Here is a 20751-nt window from a genome sequence, read left to right as displayed (position 1 = left end):
GAGCTAATGTTTATAAGTAAAGAATAAAACATGACAGAAAATGCTGTTATAGAAAAATTATCCACAGTGATAACAGTGACTTGCCAACAATTAGTACATTTTTTAATCTGGCTTTTTTTTCATTTATAGTTACATGTAATGTTGGAGAACATCCACGAGACAAATTAGTTCCTGTTCTCACTTACGTTATAGCAACTATAAATATAGCAGCTATATTGAAGTCAATAAGACAAAAAAAAATTTCAGCTTGTCATGTTACTGAAAAGTAAAAGCATACGATGATTTAAGTATGTTTTTACACCAACAATTTTGACTTCCATTACTTGATAGCTACAGTAGCCTTGTAGTCTAGTAACCAAACATTTCTTGGCTGATCAACTACAACTAGGATGATTGTTCACCAAACTATTCCCAATTGGTGATAGTACTGGTTGCAGACGTAAATGACAGGTTTTGTGTTTTGTTGTTTCTCAAACATTCAAACACATTTTCATCTTTGTGTGTTAAATGTCTAAAGCTTTATTACTTGCTGTACTACATACAAACTGTGTGCGTGTGTGTGTGTGTGTGTGTGTGTGTGCGCCATGCTTTTATATCTTGGTTGGGACCCAATATCCCTACAAGGATATGAATATCTGATAGTTTTTACCTTGTTGGTACATTCGGCTGGTCCCCATGAGGAAAACTGCTTTTTTTTCTAACAAAAAACTACAGCTTTTATTTAAAAAAAAAAAAAGAGGTTTCCCTTTGGTTACTGAGTTTGCGGTTAGGGTTACATTTAGGTTTAGAATAGTCATAATTAGCTGGATTAATAATTATGTCAGTGGAAGGTCCTCACGTGGATAGTAACACAAACATATGTGTGCAAATATGTGAACGCGTATATAAGAGACCAAGAAAGGAAGGGCCAGAAAATGTGTGTGTCTTCCAGTGGGAGTAAAAAAAGAGCACACTGATGACAGATAATAAATGACTGCATCCTGCCATAGTGATGTCATCACCTGGAGACAGTCACCCTTGGGGATGTCTTTAGTCCCCCCGTGGCAATGTTTAATGGACAACGTTTTAGACATGACACCATTTCCTGGCAATGGAAAGAAAACTATTAGGAGCTAAAGAGTTATGTCTGATCCCCAGTGTCTCTAACCAGATGGGTGGAGACAAGAGCTATCATTCTCAAGACACACACACACACATCTACAGTCCCCCACAATGCCTGTTTTAGATGATGCTTCTTACCCATGAGAACTTGCTCTAATAAAAAGTGACTTACTGTGTTCTTCTTGTACTGCCACAGTCCCCAAAGAGCACTGACTGACCTCAAGCATCTACAAACGTCCATTACGGAGCCAGCATGGCCTATAAAAACATTATTATTACTCCACTTTAAATCAGTTCTGACCCATCTTGATCAGTCCCCTAAACACATGTCATTTCTAGGTCCATATCAAGTTTTTCATAAGACCACAAATGTTTTCTTAAGAGAAGGACAACACCTACCAAGCTTTTACTCAGTATACAGTGTGTGCTTGATGTGTTATCCTAAGAAACGCTTCACATAACAATGCTTATTTCTAATGAAAACTAGTGCAAACCACTTAGCGTGACGCCATTTCCATTTTCATTGCCTGGAAAATGCTAAAATCGTTCCTACTAGCTGTCATTGACTAAAGGTACTGTGTAAAAGGAAGAGAAACACAGCTAACAATTGATGAGAGCTAGTTAGTGTGGTCCCTTCTACCTAATTAGGAAAATGCTAACTCTCTCCTAACCAATATAAAGCATTGTTTTTACTTGGCAATGATAATGATAATGATAACATGGCCAACAAACATAGTCAGGAACATGCTAACTCTCTCCTTATTCATTATGAAGGATTTTTTTTTACTTGGCATTGCTAATATGGCAAACAAACATGTTCAGGAAAATGCCAATTCTCTCCTATTTGCTCTCATTCATTACAAACTATTATTATAAAGGATTTTTTTTTTTTTTTTACTTGGCAATGATAACATGGCTAACAAACATAGTTGGGAAAATGCTAATTCTCTTCTAATCATTATGAAGCATTGTTTACTTGGCAATACTAACATAGCTAACATCAAGAAAACTGTAACTCTCTCCTAACAATTATGAAGGATTTTTTTTTTTTTTTTTTTTTGGTACTTGGCATTTCTAATATGGCTAACAAACATGTTCAGGAAAATGCCAATTCTCTCCTAATTGCTCTCATTCATTACAAACTACCGTTATAAAGGAATGTTTTACTTGACAATGCTAACATGGCTATTAAACATAGTCAGAAAAATGCTAACTCTCACCTACTTGCTCAAATTCATTACAAACTACCATTCTAAAAGATTTTCTTACTTAGCATTGCTAACACGGCTAACAAACATGGTCAGGAAAACTCTTAACCCATTGTAATTATTTGTATTAGCTTATTATTCAATTTTATCATTTTCCTAGTCTGGAAAATGCTAATATCAGTCCTACCGTCTATCTTTTACTACAGTCTACTGTGTTGAAAAAAAAAAAAGGAATGCTTCACTTGAGCTAACACAGCTAACAATCAATGTTAGCATGGTCCTCTATACCCAATCAGGAAAATGCTAACTGGCCTCTACATGTTATATTTGAAAATGCTAATCATGTATTGAAAAATGCTGACTCACTTCTACCTGTTCTCTTTCATTACAAGAAACCATTTTGAAGGAATTACTTGACATAGTAACATGGCTAACAAGTATAGTCAGAAAAATGCTAACTCTCTCTCTTTTTTATTTTAATAATTGTTTGTATTATTAGCCACTGTACTGTTATTTGGATGGTGTCTGTGCCAAGTGTGTGTGTTTGTGTGTGTGTACACAGGATAATTTAAATTATGTTAAATAACAGATGTATGTGATGATTGTTGTTCTTAGCTGGATGTCATGTCTCCATTTTTGTTTTGCTGTTATGCCTGACTTCACATCCTGTCACACTGCATTTTTTTTTTACATACAGATGCCTCATGGGCTCATGGGTGCATCTATGTGTGTGTGTGTGTGTGTTCGCTGATTACAATCTGCTCGTGTGGGTGTGTAGATGTCACTTTAATAATAGCATCTCACAGAAGGTGATTGTGAAAGGTAAAATGTGTTATCTGATGTGTTTCTAAACAGTTTAAAATGAGCAGTCTTCAGATAAATATAGTCTAAAAGGATCTATCTCTGTGTATGTGTGTGTGTGTGTGTGTGAGAGAGAGAGAGAGAGAGAGAGAGAGAGAGAGAGAGCATTGATTATTGTGTTATTATTGTTAGGAGAAGGTCATAATGCTGCTCTGGCTGAGCAATATTACACTAAGAATAATACCAGTAGCTTGTAAATTCTACATGGATGTATGGATGTGTGTGTGTGTGTGTGTGTGTGTGTGTGTGTTTTCATCTACAGCACCACAGTGATGACTAGTGCCTTTGAAATATCGATTTTTACACAGAGACTTAATGTATTTGACAAATCAAGACCAGTTTAACAAGGTGACAAGTGGCAACAAAAGGTACCTTTATTCCACAGAGTGTCCAAAGTGTCCCAAAAGTGTCCATACATAGAGGAAATGGACACTTTTTAGCAAAATGTAACTTTATTTACAAAAAAATCCTCTACGTGATGGTCATTTGTCTGTAAACAGACACAGTTGTCTTTTGCGCTCCTGATGAATTCGTGTTAATACATCAACATGTCCATTGCAACCTTGCGACAGCTTCCTGATCCTGCCATGAGAATGACTTCAATACGTTCTTCTTTTGTCAAAGGCATTCTTAAAGACTATCTGAAAAAATACATAATACTGTATAAATTTAGTATGAAAAATCTTGGAAGACATTTTGCTAAAAAGTGTTCATTTCTCCTATGTATGGAGACTTTTGAGACTCCCTGTAGAGTGTGTAAAAAAAAACAAACAAACAAACTTATAGCCGATTTAATCAGGAACTGAGTTGGCTCTGGACGTGTCGCTGATGGAGCATATTGAAGGTGGGTGGTAGTGGTAAATTTCAGCATGGTTTTAGTCCTTTAATCCTTTAAGCACATGGGCACTCATTTCCAGTCCTGAGGGCCTCACAGTTCTGCGCAATTCAAAGATTTCCCTTCTGCCAACACACCTACTCCAACACATGGAGTGCTTGATAATGAGCTGATCAGTTGGAGCCGAGCTGTTGGCCGACAATAAAACTCCCCTGGACCGGATTTGGGAGGTTTTCTGGTAGAAACACACCACTGCAGCAAAGCTGGCAAACACTCCCTCCCGTTGTTAACGCAATATCCTGCTAATACTCTAACGCACCTGCTCCTGCTCATTCTTTAGAAGACCTCTGTTAGCTGGAGTAGGTGCGTTAATGTTTGGTGAGAAGGAGAAAACGAGGAAGGTGTGAACATGTTTTAGGTTTGCAGACTTTCTCAGCACATGGTGAGACCCAACACTGTGTTCAGTAAGGTAGCTAGAGGGGGCATGCTTCATGTTTATACATTTGCATTCATGACTGACTGATAGCACTGATTAGTGATGTTATGATTCTGTTATTCCTGTTTTTTAATAAATGTGTGTCTGCTTTAGTTTACCCTGTTGTATAACCTTCCCTTTATGTTGCATCTTAGAGCTAGGTGTAACTAGAGAAAGAAAAACACAGGTTGTCATGTTACCGAGAAACCGCAAAGTGTAAAGTCCTGAAGACTTTCCTGTGGCAGAAAACGTAGTGACTGTTACGAAGCTCTGACACTGGAGACTCCTTCCGTAAATGTGACATAAACATCTCCGAACACAACACTTCACCATATGAACCATTATCTACATGTTTTTTTTTTTTACATTTAAAAATATGCTTATTTGATTATGTGGGGAATTCACTATACAAGTCCCTGTGTATGAGCTGTTACTATAGAAACGATAACTTATTAGAAGGAGTGCATTAATATAAATTTATCATTTATGTTACAACTGTGACTTGTGAATTCAACAGCTGTGGTATAACGTATATTTTTTCTGATGTTGAATAAATACTTAATGTAATATGAAACAAGTAAACAAACATGACACTTAAGAGTAACAATATAAACATATGAGCTAGGTTACTAGAGGACATGTGTGTGTGGGGGGGGGGGGTTCTAATTTGCATATCATGCATATTCATAGATCCTGTCATATTGAATAAAGATAAAGACGTAGAAATGTTCGTAAACTTTTTTAAACAATGTGTTATACTGTGTTGGTTATTTTTTAGTAGTTTAAAATGTCATTCTCAAGACTAATTTAAAATGTGTCCATTTGGGCGTCCCCTACCGCGGTCCCTGTGGTCCAATCCACAGCGCTCTAACGGTTAAATGGGAGTAAAACCGGGCTGCGTCCCAAACCGCATACTATTCAACTCAGTAGTGTGTTTCTGTGGGTTACTATAGTTACTATACGTACATATACGCGCTTTGTTTCAGGCTACTGTTTGCGGTTTGGGACGCGGCCGCAATCTCAAGCCTATAGACTGCCTCAATGGGTTGTAAATCTAGCTAGCTTTCATTCGTTCAAACGAATCCGTTAACGGTGGCCGTTTTTTGTTTTTTTGTTTTGGTTTGGTTTAATTCAAACGACGCGGGCGCGCGGGGTGTAACTGGAGTCGCTCGAGCGCAGCCGTTTGCGCTTCGTGTCGTGCACGCGCGGGCGCGCGCGCGCGCGCGAGAAAGAGAAGGAAATGAGTAGCCATGGAGACGCAGAGAGGAGGAAAGGAGGAAGGTGTAGCAAAGCTGTGACACTTTTCACCGTTTAAACGCTCCTTGTAACCGGAACTCCCGGTCGCTATAAACAAACCTATGGACAGGTTGTCAGGTTACTGCGCGAAAGAAACGGCTTTCTGGATGCCATTGAGCGACTTGTTCGAGCCACAGGAGCGAAGATGACCGACAGGGCAGGTGGAAGTACCGCGGGTGAGGACTCCGGGATCATCCGCCGGAGGAGGATGCAGGTGAGGATGCAGAGCACACTTCCGGTTTTACACAGGAACCGTTTCTAACGCAGCCAGAGCAAACAGTCTGTCTCACAGCCTGTTATAAAGGTGGTCAAGTATAACCTGGCGTTTATCATTTCTCATCTCTCATTCAGAGGGCTTCAGCAGCTCATTTTCATCTTCATCACTTCTAAACTAATGAATGCACTTTTCTTCACTCACACTGGCTTCATTACAGACCTGAAGAATCTGAGAGGTTTCATCAGTTCATTGTCATTTTCTTCACTCACACTGGCTTCAGTACAGACCTGAAGAATCTGACAATAAACTGAAGAAACCTCTCAGAGGAATGAATAGTCCTTACTGAACCTGAAACCTGTAGTGGTTCCTATATACATACATCACACTGTATACATCCATCCATCATCCATCCATCATCCATCCATCCATCCATCCATCCATTCTCTGTACAGTTTATCCATCCAGACTCTACACAGAGTCACAGGGAGCCTGGGAGGCAGGGGTGCCATCCCATCGCAGGGCACAATCACACACCCATTCACACACTACGGACATTTTGGAGATGCCAGTCAGCCTACAACACATGTCTTTGGACTTGGGGAGGAAACTGGAGTCCCCTGAGGAAACCCCTAAAGCACAGGGAGAACATGGGACACAGGGTGGAGGCGGGAATCGAACCCACAACCACGGATTGAGGTTTCTGGCGCAAAAAAAAAAAAAACTTTAGTGCTCATCAAGAAATCCAGCTCCCCAACCGTATACGTGTCGCACAGATCCTAAATCGATGTTGCATGGCCTGAATTTGCATACTGTACCATGATTGGCTCTTATATTTTATGATGCAATAAGCTTTTGCAAACTGACGCTGACTTTAGCCCTGTTTGTGGCGTTCGGATTCGTTTTATACGAGGAAGCGGGTTAATATAATTATTACCGGAGTTTCTCCGGCATTTTAAACCCGTCTGAATCCGTCACGTCAGTAACTGTTTTTATTTGCGTCTGGAAAAATCACAGCATATTTTATCTTCTGTAAAATGACCAGTAAATGTAACACCAGCTGATATCCTGCATCGATAGAGGATAAAGGATAATGGGGAAAGAAGTAGCGTTATATTGTGTACGAAAAGAAATTTCATGCGTTTTTTTTTTTCAGTATAAAGGCACTCCAGGAGGAGCTCGCTCTTTTCAAAACATGTTTAAAACAATATACAAAAACATTTAAACGGACGTGTCAGAGAAGTGACGTTTCCAGGTTTTTTTTTTTTTTGGTGCGTTATTGCATTCCTAGTGCAGCCTACATACGCGACATGGTCATGTGACCTTCCAATGATCAACTTGCGTGGCCACGCCCCCTAAAACAAGCTTTGGTATTAAAAGGAATTATTTGTGTGACGACATGCGTACATCATGAAGACACGCCCAGGCCGTCTCTGTGATTTATACGGAGATCGCATATCCCGTGCGAATCGATCATAATCACTACAGACGTCTGGAAATCTCATCCTGTCCAAATATACTTTAGAAGTTCCCTTTTTACACGAACACTTTTTAAAAATAGCAGAATTATACTGAACCACTTGACAAAGCTGAATGAGGTGACATGAGTGTGTGATGATGTAAAGAAGTAATCTTCAGACACCGAACACGTCTCTGCTAATAAATCTTGGATTATAAGGGATTTTTTATTATTATTATTTTTTTTTTTTTTTTTGCTGAACTGTTTCTTTCAGTTTCTTTCCTCACTCCACCAAGAGACCCAATAAGCTCACGCCTCATGTGACTGTAATTTATTTATCTGCTTATTACAAAGACTGAAATTCCGAAGCTCACACGTTATTCAGCAGATATAAACCATTACAACCGGGAATCATTTTATATTCAACATGGCTTTCCTTTATCAACCGTAACCACAGAGGCAGCTTCCTGTTTTTTTTCTTGGTTGCTTGTTTGTGTTGGTGAGTGTGTAGAGTTGAGAAAGCACGTAGCAATGATAACAATGCAAACACACACACACACACACACACACACACACACACACACACCAGCCCACAATCCGCAGCTCCACCACCAAAACCCATGTGTCTTGTCTCTCATCTTAATTCTACGAGGGACCAAATGATTGACATTGCAACAAAAACCTTCTGTAAAATTCATTTTAAGGTTTACTTTAAGATGCAGAAAACAACTCTCTCTCTCTCTTTCTCTCTCTCTCTCTCTCTCTCTCTCTTTCTCTCTTTCTCTCTCTCTCACTCTCTCTCTCTCTCTCTTTCTCTCTCTCACTCTCTCTCTCTCTCTCTCTCTTTCTCTCTCACTCACTCACTCTCTTTCTCTTTCTCTCTCTCTCTTTCTCTCTCACTCACTTACTCACTCATTCTCTCTCTCTCTTTCTCTCTCTCTCTCTCTCTCTTTCTCTCTCTCACTCACTCATTCTCTCTCTCTCTTTCTCTCTCTCTCTCTCTCTCTCTCTCTCTCTCTCTCACTCACTCACTCACTCTCTTTCTCTCTCTCTCTTTCTCTCTCACTCACTCACTCTCTCTCTCTCTCTCTCTCTCTCTCTGTCTCTGTCCTTCTCCTCTGATCATATTCCACACCAGCAAGTTTTGATTTATCCTAAGACTCCTAACAGTCCTAAAAGAATAGCATTTCAAATGTTATTTGCTCTTTCATTTATTAGATTTCGCTCACTACTCGATGTACCATATTTTTCCAGACAATAAGTCGCTCCAGAGAAAGAGACACACTTCTGCCTGCGTAGAGAAACAATCAATACATGCAATTAGTCTATACGCTTTGTTGTACAAGTTTACGTTTTGCCGCATTCAAAAGAACTCACAAGCTGTGACACAGAGTGTTTCTCAGAAGCCTGTAGTCTTTTGGTTTGCAGTTAGTTTTAGAGTCTTTTCTTAATTTACCCACAAATTTGTGGCTGACAGATTTGTCTTGTTTCTGCTCTCGCTGTGCCTTTAGTTTAGCATAAACTACTTAACAGCTACATGCTAGCTAGGTAACTAGCTCAATCAATCCATAGTTTACAGTCGGTGTTTGTATTTCCAGTTCCGTTTACTTTTTTGTGAAGACTTTTACACGCAGCCACAAAATGTACACAGAGCGTAACCACATAAACAGTACGCATACTGTGTGTTTTCCTTTAATTTATTCAAAGGCTCCATTTGAACGAACCAACTTTACCAAGACGTTCCAGCTTACGTTATACATACATTACATTACCTCTAGAATGGCACTTCAGAAAAGCCCCTTTGTATAGATTGTTCAGTTTTTGTCCTGTTAGTGTTGCCATAGTTCAGTCTTTACTACAGTCCTGATCTAAACACCTGGTAAAATCTGTCCATCATTAATGAGAAGTCATTATGCTGCAGTGTTTAATGCTGAAACCTCATTATTCACCAAATTTGTTTGTCTGATCACCTCTACTACGATAATACTTATTTTTCCGCAATCACGTCTATGGGGTTTTCAAATTACTGCAACCACTGGAGTAGCACGCTTACTCTAAATACACTTAAAATGGACGCAAGGTAATCTGTAAAAAAAAATAAATAAATAAATAAAAAAATGGTATCCTAAGCCTAAGATGATGTTAGCATGCTAGCACGTCTATTTGTAAATCTTAGCCGTCAGTCGGAGCGACAGTTTGGCTACTGCGTTTGTCGAGACTTTGCTGCAGGTCTGGGTCGATGAACAGAATCATGCTTTGGCCAACGTAAGGACCTTCAGAATTTATTTACAGAAAGGTTGCTCAGAAATGCCGCCTATCTAGGGACCAGATTTCCGATCTGAATAAACTTGTCTGCAGCAAATGTTTGTGGACAATTAAAAGTAGAAACAGTAGATGAGAGTTTTTTTTTCTACCGTGCTGTAAGTTTAGAAATAATCAGTATGAGAACATGTACAGAGGGATTGTAGGAAGGCGCTGTAATGCTTGGCCCCGTTACTCCGATCTCAGGATCATTATTGAGGGAGTGTTAAACACAAGATCTCCCACTCATGTATTCCAGCGTGACTGTGGCAACTGTGGATTATTCCAAGTGCCTACGCTTGTATACTGTATGCATTAATCCACACACACACACACATACACGTCTATAATATCTGCTCTATAGATGCTCTTATCCTTATTCCTTAGTGCGAATCGATAGCCATTCGATGTGGGGTGTAACTCGGGGATCTGTCCTGGGACCGTCCTCAGATGCACTTTATGGCCCATTAGGAGAGTAATGAGAGTCTGACAGCCCACTGAGGCGGGGAGGAAGAGAGACTGGTGGGTTTAGAGCACAGAGAGAAGAGCAGGAGGTGGAGGAGGTTACAGTATGGCCAATAGGGATCTCTCCTAAGTAGGGGTGAGGTGAGAGGGTCCATCTGCTGAAACGTGTGTGTGTGTGTGTGTGTGGATCTCGTTACAGGGTAACAAGGTTAAAGGCAATATTTACTAAGAAAAGTGCTAATTAGCAACCATTTGAGCTTGTGGGTGTGGCCAATTTAGCAGGTCATCCACTAATTAACATATGGCAGGTGTAATGTAAACCTGTTTTACGCACATCAGCTGTCAAATTAGTTTGAGAGCATTTTTTTTTTTTTTTTTGATACATGCGCAACCTGATCGTGTAAGGACAGCATGTGTTCTCAATATGCTATCATCTATCATCTTGCTAAAATGGGATAAAAGGCAACCTTTTATAAGAGGGAGTATATCTTATTAAAGAGGGGACTATATCTTGCTAAAGATGGGACTTTTTTCTGTCTAGTGACTACAGCTGAGGCCAAAAGTTTACATACAGCTAGGCTAAATATACTCAGTCTCAGTTTTTCACTACACATATTCCATGTTACCATACATTTCTTTTTGGCAAATTAGTTAGGACATCTATTTTGTTCACACGAGAGGTAATTTTAAAACAGTTGATTAGAATCATATTTCAGCTTTAATTCACTGTATCATAATTCCAGTGGGTCAGAGGTTTACATACACCAAGTTAATGCCAATTGTCATAATTAGGAGTTAATTGGGAATGCACCTGTGGCTGTATTTAAGGACCTGCCTTTAGAGCCAGTGCCTTTTTGCCCTTGATACTATGAAAAAATCCAAGCAACTCAGCCAAGACCTCAGCAAAAAAAATCATGGACTTCCACAAGTCCGGTTCCTCCTTAGGAGCAATTTCCAAACAACTGAAGGTACCATGAGCATCTGTACAAACAACTGTATACAAATATAAAAATCTTGGGACCACACAGACACACAGAGGTACAAATTAACAAGCATGAACAAACTTTGGTCTGAAAGATTCAACTGATCCCCAAGACAACAACAAAGGTGAAGGAGTTGGAGCCGTCATGTACCAAGTATGTACATCACCATGGCGTGAAAAGCTGTCGCCTCTACTCCAAGACCAGCATATAAAAGCCAAAAGCTTGCCGGTGATCACTAGCCTTTTGGAGGAGTGTTCTCTGGTCAGATGTAACAAAAATGCAGCTGTTTGGAGGAAAAGGTGAGGCTTTTAATCTGAAGAACACCATCCCTACTGTGAAGCACGGGGGTGGCAGCATCATGTTGTGGGGTGTTTTGCTGGAAAAAGGACAGGTACGCTTAAGAAAATAGATGACATGATGTCATGAGGAAGGAAGATTATCTAGAAATACCTCAAGACATCAGCCAGAAAGTTCAAATTTGGTTCCAACTGGGTCTTCCAGCATGAAAATGATCCTACGCATACCTCCAAAGTTGTAACAAAAGGGTTTAAAAACAATAAAGTGGAAGTCTTGGAGTGACCATCACAAAGCCCTCACCTGAATCTCATAGAAAACCTGACCAAGTTATGCGAGTTTGTGAAAGATCGTTATGTCTATAAAGTGTTGGAAATGGTGCATGTGTATACAAAGAATGCTGAGATTGCAACCTTCAAGATTCTGATGCTCGTGGCCAGAAAAGTGTACAAAAGATATCAGACACTCCATGACCCAGTGGCTGAATGTCTGAGGCTGAGACGAAAGACCTGCTTAGTCATCTCCTCCACATTCGGTTAACGAGTGATGGCCCAGCCACACTTCTCCTTTATTGACCTCTGTCTCTTTTTCATCCCTCATTTTATTCTGGCCATAAACAATCAGGCCCACTCTCTCTCCATCGCGGGAGCGTGGCCAGCGCTAATTCATTAGTCGGCTTGTGTTGCTTCCTGGCAGTCTGTAGGTCTGTGGTGTGAGGAAGTTTATCGATGCTGCCGCTGCTTGGTTTTTCCTTTATTCTCCGCGTCCCGTATCGATCTGATCTCTGACCGTTCCTCATCTCATCTCAGCTGATGACCGTAGAAACAAAGAACTGAAAACAGCAGGTCAGGTTTCAACATGGATCTTCTCTGATTTGGCCATGATGGATATTGAAGACGTCCCAACATCCATAGTGTGCAAACCACGAGGTGGTTATAGAACAAAATAGATGTCCAATGTTGAAGGATAAACTTTGGTGTTTTCACATTTTAAAATCTTTCGCTAAACCGCTTCATAGTGAAAGTGAAGAAGCCAGTTTCTTCTTGTCTTGCGACATGTACAGCTGAGACAAAAATCCAGAAGATAAAGTATTGATTGAAGCATCCTGATTCTGTCTCTCTCTGTGTCCTGTGTTTAGCACAGCGTCTCAGAGAGAGACAATATCAGCAGTGAGGTGAGATACAAGAGGCAGCATGTGGAATGTTTTTATTTAGGCCAGTCCAAGAGTGATCATCATTCTTACACCAAGCATAGGCCAACTGCATAAATATAGATATAAAGTATTTTTATTGCTCAAGTTTTTTTTTTTTTTTATCTCACAATGACGTATGGACAAGGTTTGTTACCAGAATTCTGCAATGTTGATGCCTCGAGATGTGGTGGAAATTCACCTCTTCAGGGACTCACTACCAACACACTCACATATTTTCTTGAATGTGCATATATCTGAAAATATATATTCCATCAAAGTACTTATTGACGAGCCCGGGTAGCCACTCCTGCTTTACCCAAGTTTACCTCAGAGTGCTACAAAGGGTTCTCGAGTTTATGATGAACATGCGTAGAAGCATACATGAATTATTCATCATATATTTTACAAAGAGTAAAGTACATGATTGGTTACAAACAGACCTGATTAACATAAATCCTCCTTCTTCCCTTTACCGTAAATGAACTTATTTATTATACGAAACGGGCTATTCTTCGTCATCATAGTCTCCCTTCCACATCCCATAATAGTTATTTTTCTCTCTTACCTATCTACCAGACAAAGGGAGTTCGAAACTACAAGAGTTACTAATTATGATTCGTCTATTGCTCATATCTCTGCTAAGTTATAAGAGTATAATGCAAGTCTCTTGCCAGACTAACACACACACACACACACACACTCACACACACACACATCCTTGGGAACTGGCACTTCTACTCATGCGAGCATAAAACACCATTTGAACAGATATATTTCACAGACGTACGCAACTATGATAAAACCTAATCATTAAAGATGGTGACAGGAATTTTTCCAAGTAAAAATAAATAGAAGGAGGAATTCAGCAGAGGAATAAAACAATAGCGCAGCTGCAAATCCCAGGTTTTAAACGAATGCACTCGTTTTAATACATTATCGTTTCTGTAGTAACAGCTTACACATGCACTTGTACAGTGGACGCTCCACGTAACTAAGCCTAATAATAAATGAATAAAAAATACGTTGTTATTTGACAAAGAAAACATACAATCACTGATATAGTGAAGTTTTTAATAAAGATATGTTTAGTTTATATTTACTGAAGGAGACTCCGGTGTCAGCGCCATGAGGTTTCTTGTTAACAACCTGCAATGTTTCGTCTTATTGGCTTCAAGAGAGAAAAGAGAGAAAGCTAGTGAGGCTTTAGAGACAACTCTTTATAGCTGCTATAAAGTAAGTGAGAACAGGAGCTAATTTGTCTCATGGACATTCCACAACATTAAATGTAACTATAAATGGATAAAACATATGCGATGTTCGTTATTTAAAAAAATTGTAATCATCGGCAAATTTCAGTGGTGTAAGATGAATAAAACACTTCAGGACATGCTGTTATGAGAAAATAATCAACTTCCGGGTGGTTGCAGTTTTTCCACTTTGGGTCAGGCCGCATCTCACGACCTTGTTGTTGATTATTTACCTATAACGTCTCACCGAAAAGTGTTTTCGCTTTTACTTCTCTCTCTCTTGAATGTGAGCTTTCCGGATTGACCAGGGTAACAGATTTCAAAGCGCAGCATGGCAGAGCGGAGAACACTTCTCCGAGCTGTAGAGTTTGTGTTAGGAAGACTTTAAGCAGGATTTTGGCGCACACACAAACACACACACACACACACACACAAACACACACAGGACATTTGCCCACTTAATCCTCCATTAGCTGCCCGGTGGCGCCAGACAAGCTGGCAGGAAAACTCGTGTCACGCGCGATGTCATCAAGGCGAGCCACGGCAGGTGAGGTCATGGTCCCTCAGTGCGAGTCCTTGCTACACCAGCAGGGGGCATTAGCATGGGCTCTTTAAAAGCACACACATTTATCTCTTTCTGTCTCTCTCAATCTCTCTGTCTATGCTGTGTGACCTTGGTGTAATGTTTTGGGGATTGCCCTCCCCTAAGTGCTGTCCAGCATCTCTCTCCTAATGAATATCCCTTTTACATTACACCCAGCACTTCAGGTTTATAAGCAGTCTGTTATTGAACAGTTAGTGGACCGTTTCTGAATGATACATTTTAATCTTACTTCCTCTGGTTTCTCTCTCTTTCTTCCTGTTCTCTTGCAGAAGGATCTGCCATTGCCACGGAAGAGCAGCGGGTAACGTACCACCACCATATCCTGTCGCCACACTATAATCTTTAGCTTAGCTTATAAATGTTCAGGACATTTTCTGCCTGCACGCTCTTGGAAAAAAGAAATCAAACGTAGCTATTCTGAAGGGTTCTTTGGTTTGTCCCTCTCAGAGAACCTATAAAAGAAGGGGTTCTTTTTATTTCCTGTTTCTGAAAGCTGGAACTGTTAACCATCCAAAAACAAACCCTTTTAATGGAAAATCTTATCTTTAGAGCAGGGCGTAATGCACGCATTTTTATTTTTCGAGAGCACACACACCTGCCAAAAGCTGATTGCTAATTTAGCTCGTTTGACTTGGTGCTAAGCCCATTTTTGTTCTAACTCAATAACACACACTTTGTTTTAACACTCCATTAAAGATAATCAGCAAATTTAATAATTTCATATGTTGATGCCTAGAAGTGAGGGAGGCGTGGCCTCTGTATCTGTCAGTCTCAGTGAAGGAGGCGTGGCCTCTGTATCTGTCAGTCTCAGTGAAGGAGGCGTGGCCTCTCTATCTGTCAGTCTCAGTGGAGGAGGCGTGGCCTCTGTATCTGTCAGTCTCAGTGAAGGAGGCGTGGCCTCTGTATCTGTCAGTCGCAGTGAAGGAGGCGTGGCCTCTGTATCTGTCAGTCTCAGTGAAGGAGGCGTGGCCTCTGTATCTGTCAGTCGCAGTGAAGGAGGCGTGGCCTCTGTATCTGTCAGTCGCAGTGAAGGAGGCGTGGCCTCTGTATCTGTCAGTCTCAGTGGAGGAGGCGTGGCCTCTGTATCTGTCAGTCGCAGTGAAGGAGGCGTGGCCTCTGTGTCTGTCAGTCTCAGTGAAGGAGGCGTGGCCTCTGTGTCTGTCAGTCTCAGTGAAGAAGGCGTGGCCTCTGTGTCTGTCAGTCTCAATGAAGGAGGCGTGGCCTCTGTGTCTGTCAGTCGCAGTGGAGGAGGCGTGGCCTCTGTATCTGTCAGTCTCAGTGAAGGAGGCGTGGCCTCTGTGTCTGTCAGTCTCAGTGAAGGAGGCGTGGCCTCTGTGTCTGTCAGTCTCAGTGAAGAAGGCGTGGCCTCTGTGTCTGTCAGTCTCAATGAAGGAGGCGTGGCCTCTGTGTCTGTCAGTCGCAGTGAAGGAGGCGTGGCCTCTGTATCTGTCAGTCTCAGTGAAGGAGGCGTGGCCTCTGTGTCTGTCAGTCTCAGTGAAGGAGGCGTGGCCTCTGTGTCTGTCAGTCTCAGTGAAGAAGGCGTGGCCTCTGTGTCTGTCAGTCTCAATGAAGGAGGCGTGGCCTCTGTGTCTGTCAGTCTCAGTGAAGGAGGCGTGGCCTCTGTGCTCTGTCAGTCTCAGTGAAGGAGGCGTGGCCTCTGTGCTCTGTCAGTCTCAGGGAGTATAACGAACACACGATGTCCCACTTCTGAATCCTAACTTGTTTTTTGAGAATGAAACTCAGCGTGCCCAACATTAAATCACATTGTATCACAGGTAAAAATTGTATGATATTAATGAATGCTTTAAAGATCAGGGATTTGTAAGTCGGAATGCTATAGAAAAAAAAAAAACATAATCTGTCCAAAAATATCCAGCCAATCAGGACAAGGAAGCATGTCTGGAGTTTCAGTCAATCATGTGGCCTGAGAGTGTTTTTGGGGGCGTGGCTTTGGATAGAACAGCGAGGAAAGAGGCTATATTTGTTCGGAGTTTGACTTTCTGTTCACTAGCTTTAGCTCACGACCAGCCAAATCACTGAGGGCACCTTTAATGCATCTTTCATATGGTTGTTGATTACGTATCAATATGCGCATGGTGTCGTCTTGGAAGCAGAGCAACACACAGTACACACCTGACGCACTGCTGCTGGTGCACACGTGACCTGACCCAGTTTAGGAAGGACGTGATGATGAGCTGATGAGGTAGGAGAAGTAAACTGAGCGGTCGTGTGGGGTCTCACCGAGGCGCTCTCCGTGGTGCTGAACACTGTCCTAGCTCTCTTTTATACTGTGTGTGTGTGTGTGTGTGTGTGTGTGTGTGTAATGTGTTCATTTTTAGCAGGTGTTGTGTTTTGATCCATTACTGCCTCTGTTCAGGTATCTGCTAAAAGCATCTCTTCATGAAAGTGCATGCATGACATGCAAGCTGACACACACAAACACACACACACACACACACACACACACACACACACACACAGCAGTCTCTCGATCACTTATCAGTATGCAGTGAATAAAGCTGTTCGGAATGAAGCTGGGATTGTAATTGTGTGAGCATTAAAGCAGTGATGTGTAAAAACAAGATGGAGGATTTGACGGCTCGGTTATTAACGCACGTGTTATGAAGCTTCACGAGCGAGTGCGCTTAGTCATACAGCATGATTAGAGTTCATTTAAGATCAGGTCACATGACTGAGTTTATATTAAAGCTATTTACTCAAGCTATAAATCTGCCATCTTTATTCAATCATGTTCATCTGTCTAAATATGTATTTAATATTTTGAAGTTAATACAGTTTTGTCTGAATACATGCACTATTTTTGAGAGTAGAAATGAATTCATACCTTGTATTTTTTAAGTTAGTGTCTCTGCTGAGTTTAAATAGATAAAATGTAAAAAGGTCACAAATTAAATCCCGATTATTAAATCCATATTATTAAGTGTTTTATTTAATTTTTTCCCAAAGCGCTACTGAATTCAGGATTCTGACTGGTCAGAAGGTGCCGATTAATTTTCTCTCCGCAGGTCTGACAGCTCTGCCGACTAACACGTTATCGTTTCTATAGTAACAGCTCACTCACGGGCCACATAATCTAAAACTAATAACAGGCATTTAAAAAACCTGCGGTTATTTTCCAAGAAATGCCAGAATGTATGTTTGCTATAATGTATGTGACAACAGGAACGAAATTGTTTACGGAACATTAAATGTAGCTATAAATGGATAGAAATATGACGTGTCCTTCTTTATTAAATAAAAATCATACTACTTGGCAAATTGCTGTGGTGTAAGAGGAATAAAACACGCTGATTTTAGGAAAATAATCAACTCCGCTTCATCACATCATCACATTGTTGTTATTTTCCTATAACAGAACACACAAACACACAAGGAGGGATTTAATCCCTACTTTCTATTCTTGACCTATTTTGCTGTGAGAGCGATGAGAAAGTAAAGTTTTTATTTTTATTCACGCTGAAGTGGCAGAGAAATGAGTATAAGGGTCAGGGTTAATTTCATTTTCCCACATCAGACACGTTCATTATTCAAATTGCCTGTCAACAATTTGTCATCATCTCACGTTATGTGTGTGTGTGTGTGTGTGTGTGTGTGTGTCTGTGTGTATGTTTGTGTGTGCAGTTTTTTATAGTAGGTCATAGAGATGATGTCACTTTATAGGCAATATGGCACAGAAAAACAGACTGTATGAGAGAGAGAGAGAGAGAGAGAGAGAGAGAGAGAGGAGGTGTGGGTTACCTTAAGCGTCGAATCAACCAATCGGATTTGATCATCCGAGGCTGGAGCCACACCCAGGAAGCTTTGTGGTACCGAGAGAGAGCACAGTCATTGACATCATCAACACTCCTCCTCTCTCTTTCTCGAGCTCTGTTTCTCTATCTATCTATTTTTATATACATATAAATATGTGTGTGTGTGTGCATGTGTTTTTTATATATATATATATATATATATGTATCTAAAATCCATCTCTCTGTTTGTTCATCCCTCCCTCCCCGGAGTCATTCACATTTCCATTACCAGCTCCACCGCCCCGTGCCGTGTGTTCTGATAGGCTTTTAGTGACCACACACACACACAGTCACATACACATGGAGACTGACATCCCTCCTATAATCCTCACCCTCCCTCTCTCTCTCTCTCCCTCTCTCCCTCCCTCCCTCTCCCTCCCTCCCTCTCTCTCTCTCTCTCTCTCTCTCTCTTCACTTCCTGGCTTGGCACTGTTACCCTTGAGATCTGTCTCCTCTTTGCACTCTCTCTCCTCTCCTCCTTCTTTCTCTCATCTTTCCCTCTTGTCTCCCTCCCTTTCCCTCACTCTCTCTCTCTCTCTCTCTCTCTCTCTCTCTCTGTGCGGATGTAGCCTGACACGGACACACTCTTTCTCGGCGTGTGTGTGTGTGTGTGTGTGCGCGTGTGTAGAAGCAGAAGGCAGCGTTATGGAGTGGCACAGCTAGCCCGCTGCTCTCCGTGACGACGCGTGTTTTCACACAGTCGCTTCCTGACGACGCTCTACTGTGTGTGTGTGTGTGTGTGTGTGTGTGTGTGAGGAACGCGTGCCAGCAACATGTTCCGCCGGACCAAAAGGTAAAGATGGATGGGTGAAAGATTGCACAGCTTGCAATGATTATGATTATTAATATAGAATGTTGAAGATGATGATGATGATGATGATGAAGCACTGTTGTTCACTGTTGCTGTTGTTCACACCTCCCTGCTGTCTCGCAGTGACTTTCCGTTTTTGCTCACCACACACACACACACACACACACACACACACACACACACACACACACACACACACTGATGCTCTGTAAAGGCTTGCTTGCTTATGATGAAAGAGTTTGATTGCCAGTAAATAGTGTGTATACATGCAAGAGTGTGTATAAAGCTGTGTGTGTGTGTGTGTGTGTGTGTGTGTTATGATTCTTTTTATGGTTGCAGATTACAGAGACATGGAGAGAGAGAGAGAGAGAGAGAGAGAGATGCTGTCATCTGAACATATGGTGCACAGAACAAAATTTGACTCGCATTCAAAGAACACTCTCTCTCTCTCCCTCTCTCTCTCTCTCTCTCTCTGTCTCTCGCCCACTCCTTATTTCGTTTCATTAGGGTTTAGGGGACTTTCCGTGGTTCACAGGTGATAATGTCTGATTTAGGTTTAGAGATGCCACGTCATGGTGCACGACAAGTGCAAAAGTTAGCACCCCCCATGGCTCTTGAATAGAAATAAGGAAAATGTCGCTCTCTTTTACAATTAAGCTGCAAAAAGTATATAAATCCAAAATGTCAGAAAATAATGTGGGTTTGTCCTGCAACAAGACAAGACTCTTAAAATAGCTGATCTGAAGAATGTGTCATGAACTGATGTGTCAAGAAGGATGTGTGAGGGATCAATATTACCGCTGACATCGCCCGTTTTTTTCTGTGTTTATGTCTTGTTTTTGAAATAATAAAGATAAGTTGGGTTTTTTTACATAGTTGAGTCAGGTCAGTTCAGAGATCTGCACATAGTTAAGAATTTTTCAATAATTTCCTAAGGAATAAAACACTTGGGGGAGTGCAGTTATAGAGAAATAATCAGCGACATGGTTGTGTGATGTAGCCTGTTACTGTTATCACCATGAGGTTGATTATTTTCCGATAACAGCACACATTGAAGGGTTTTATTCCTCTTATAAAGCAACAGCAGCAGCAATTTGCCAACGATTACAATTTTTCAGTTTATTAAAGAACAACACATCATTCTTTTTATCAGTTTATGGTTACATCTGACGTCCACCAAACACATTATAGCACGTACGTTATAGCAGCTATAAGCAGCCACTCCATCATCAGCCTCTGTTTTTTTTTTTTCTCTCTCTCTCTCGAAGTTACTAAGACAAAAAAAAAACACATAGATTGTCATGTTACTGAAATGCAAAGCATAAACTACTCTAAAAAGTAAATTTACAGCTTTACTTCTGACTGTTACAAAGCGCTGACACTGGAGACTCCTTCCGTCAATCTGTTTGTGTCGAGCGTCTGCTGTACAAGTCCCAGTGAGTGAGAAGTTACTATAGAAACAATAACGTATCAGAACAAGGACATTAATATGAACCCATGATTTACAGCTTCTGACCAATCAGAATCGAGCATTCAATAGCGATGTGGTATAATACAAAGTATTCGATATTACAGAGTAAGGAAAGGCGTGAG

The 20751-nt window shown here is 40.9% G+C and overlaps 1 protein-coding gene across 1 annotated transcript in view; it reads left to right on the top strand.

Annotated features, from left to right (window-relative positions):
• Nucleotides 1-5366: 5366 nt before the first annotated feature.
• mast1a (microtubule associated serine/threonine kinase 1a) overlaps nucleotides 5367-20751 on the top strand; it is a 59338-nt gene continuing 43953 nt past the window's right edge. Inside the window, 2 exon segments of the mRNA XM_026931764.3 lie at nucleotides 5367-5990; nucleotides 14805-14836. Coding sequence (XP_026787565.3) covers nucleotides 5922-5990; nucleotides 14805-14836 — 101 coding nt within the window. The 5' untranslated portion in view covers nucleotides 5367-5921.

Source organism: Pangasianodon hypophthalmus, chromosome 26, assembly GCF_027358585.1.
Source record: "Pangasianodon hypophthalmus isolate fPanHyp1 chromosome 26, fPanHyp1.pri, whole genome shotgun sequence".
NCBI classification, from domain to species: domain Eukaryota; kingdom Metazoa; phylum Chordata; class Actinopteri; order Siluriformes; family Pangasiidae; genus Pangasianodon; species Pangasianodon hypophthalmus.
This window is presented reverse-complemented; position numbering and strand designations above follow the sequence as displayed.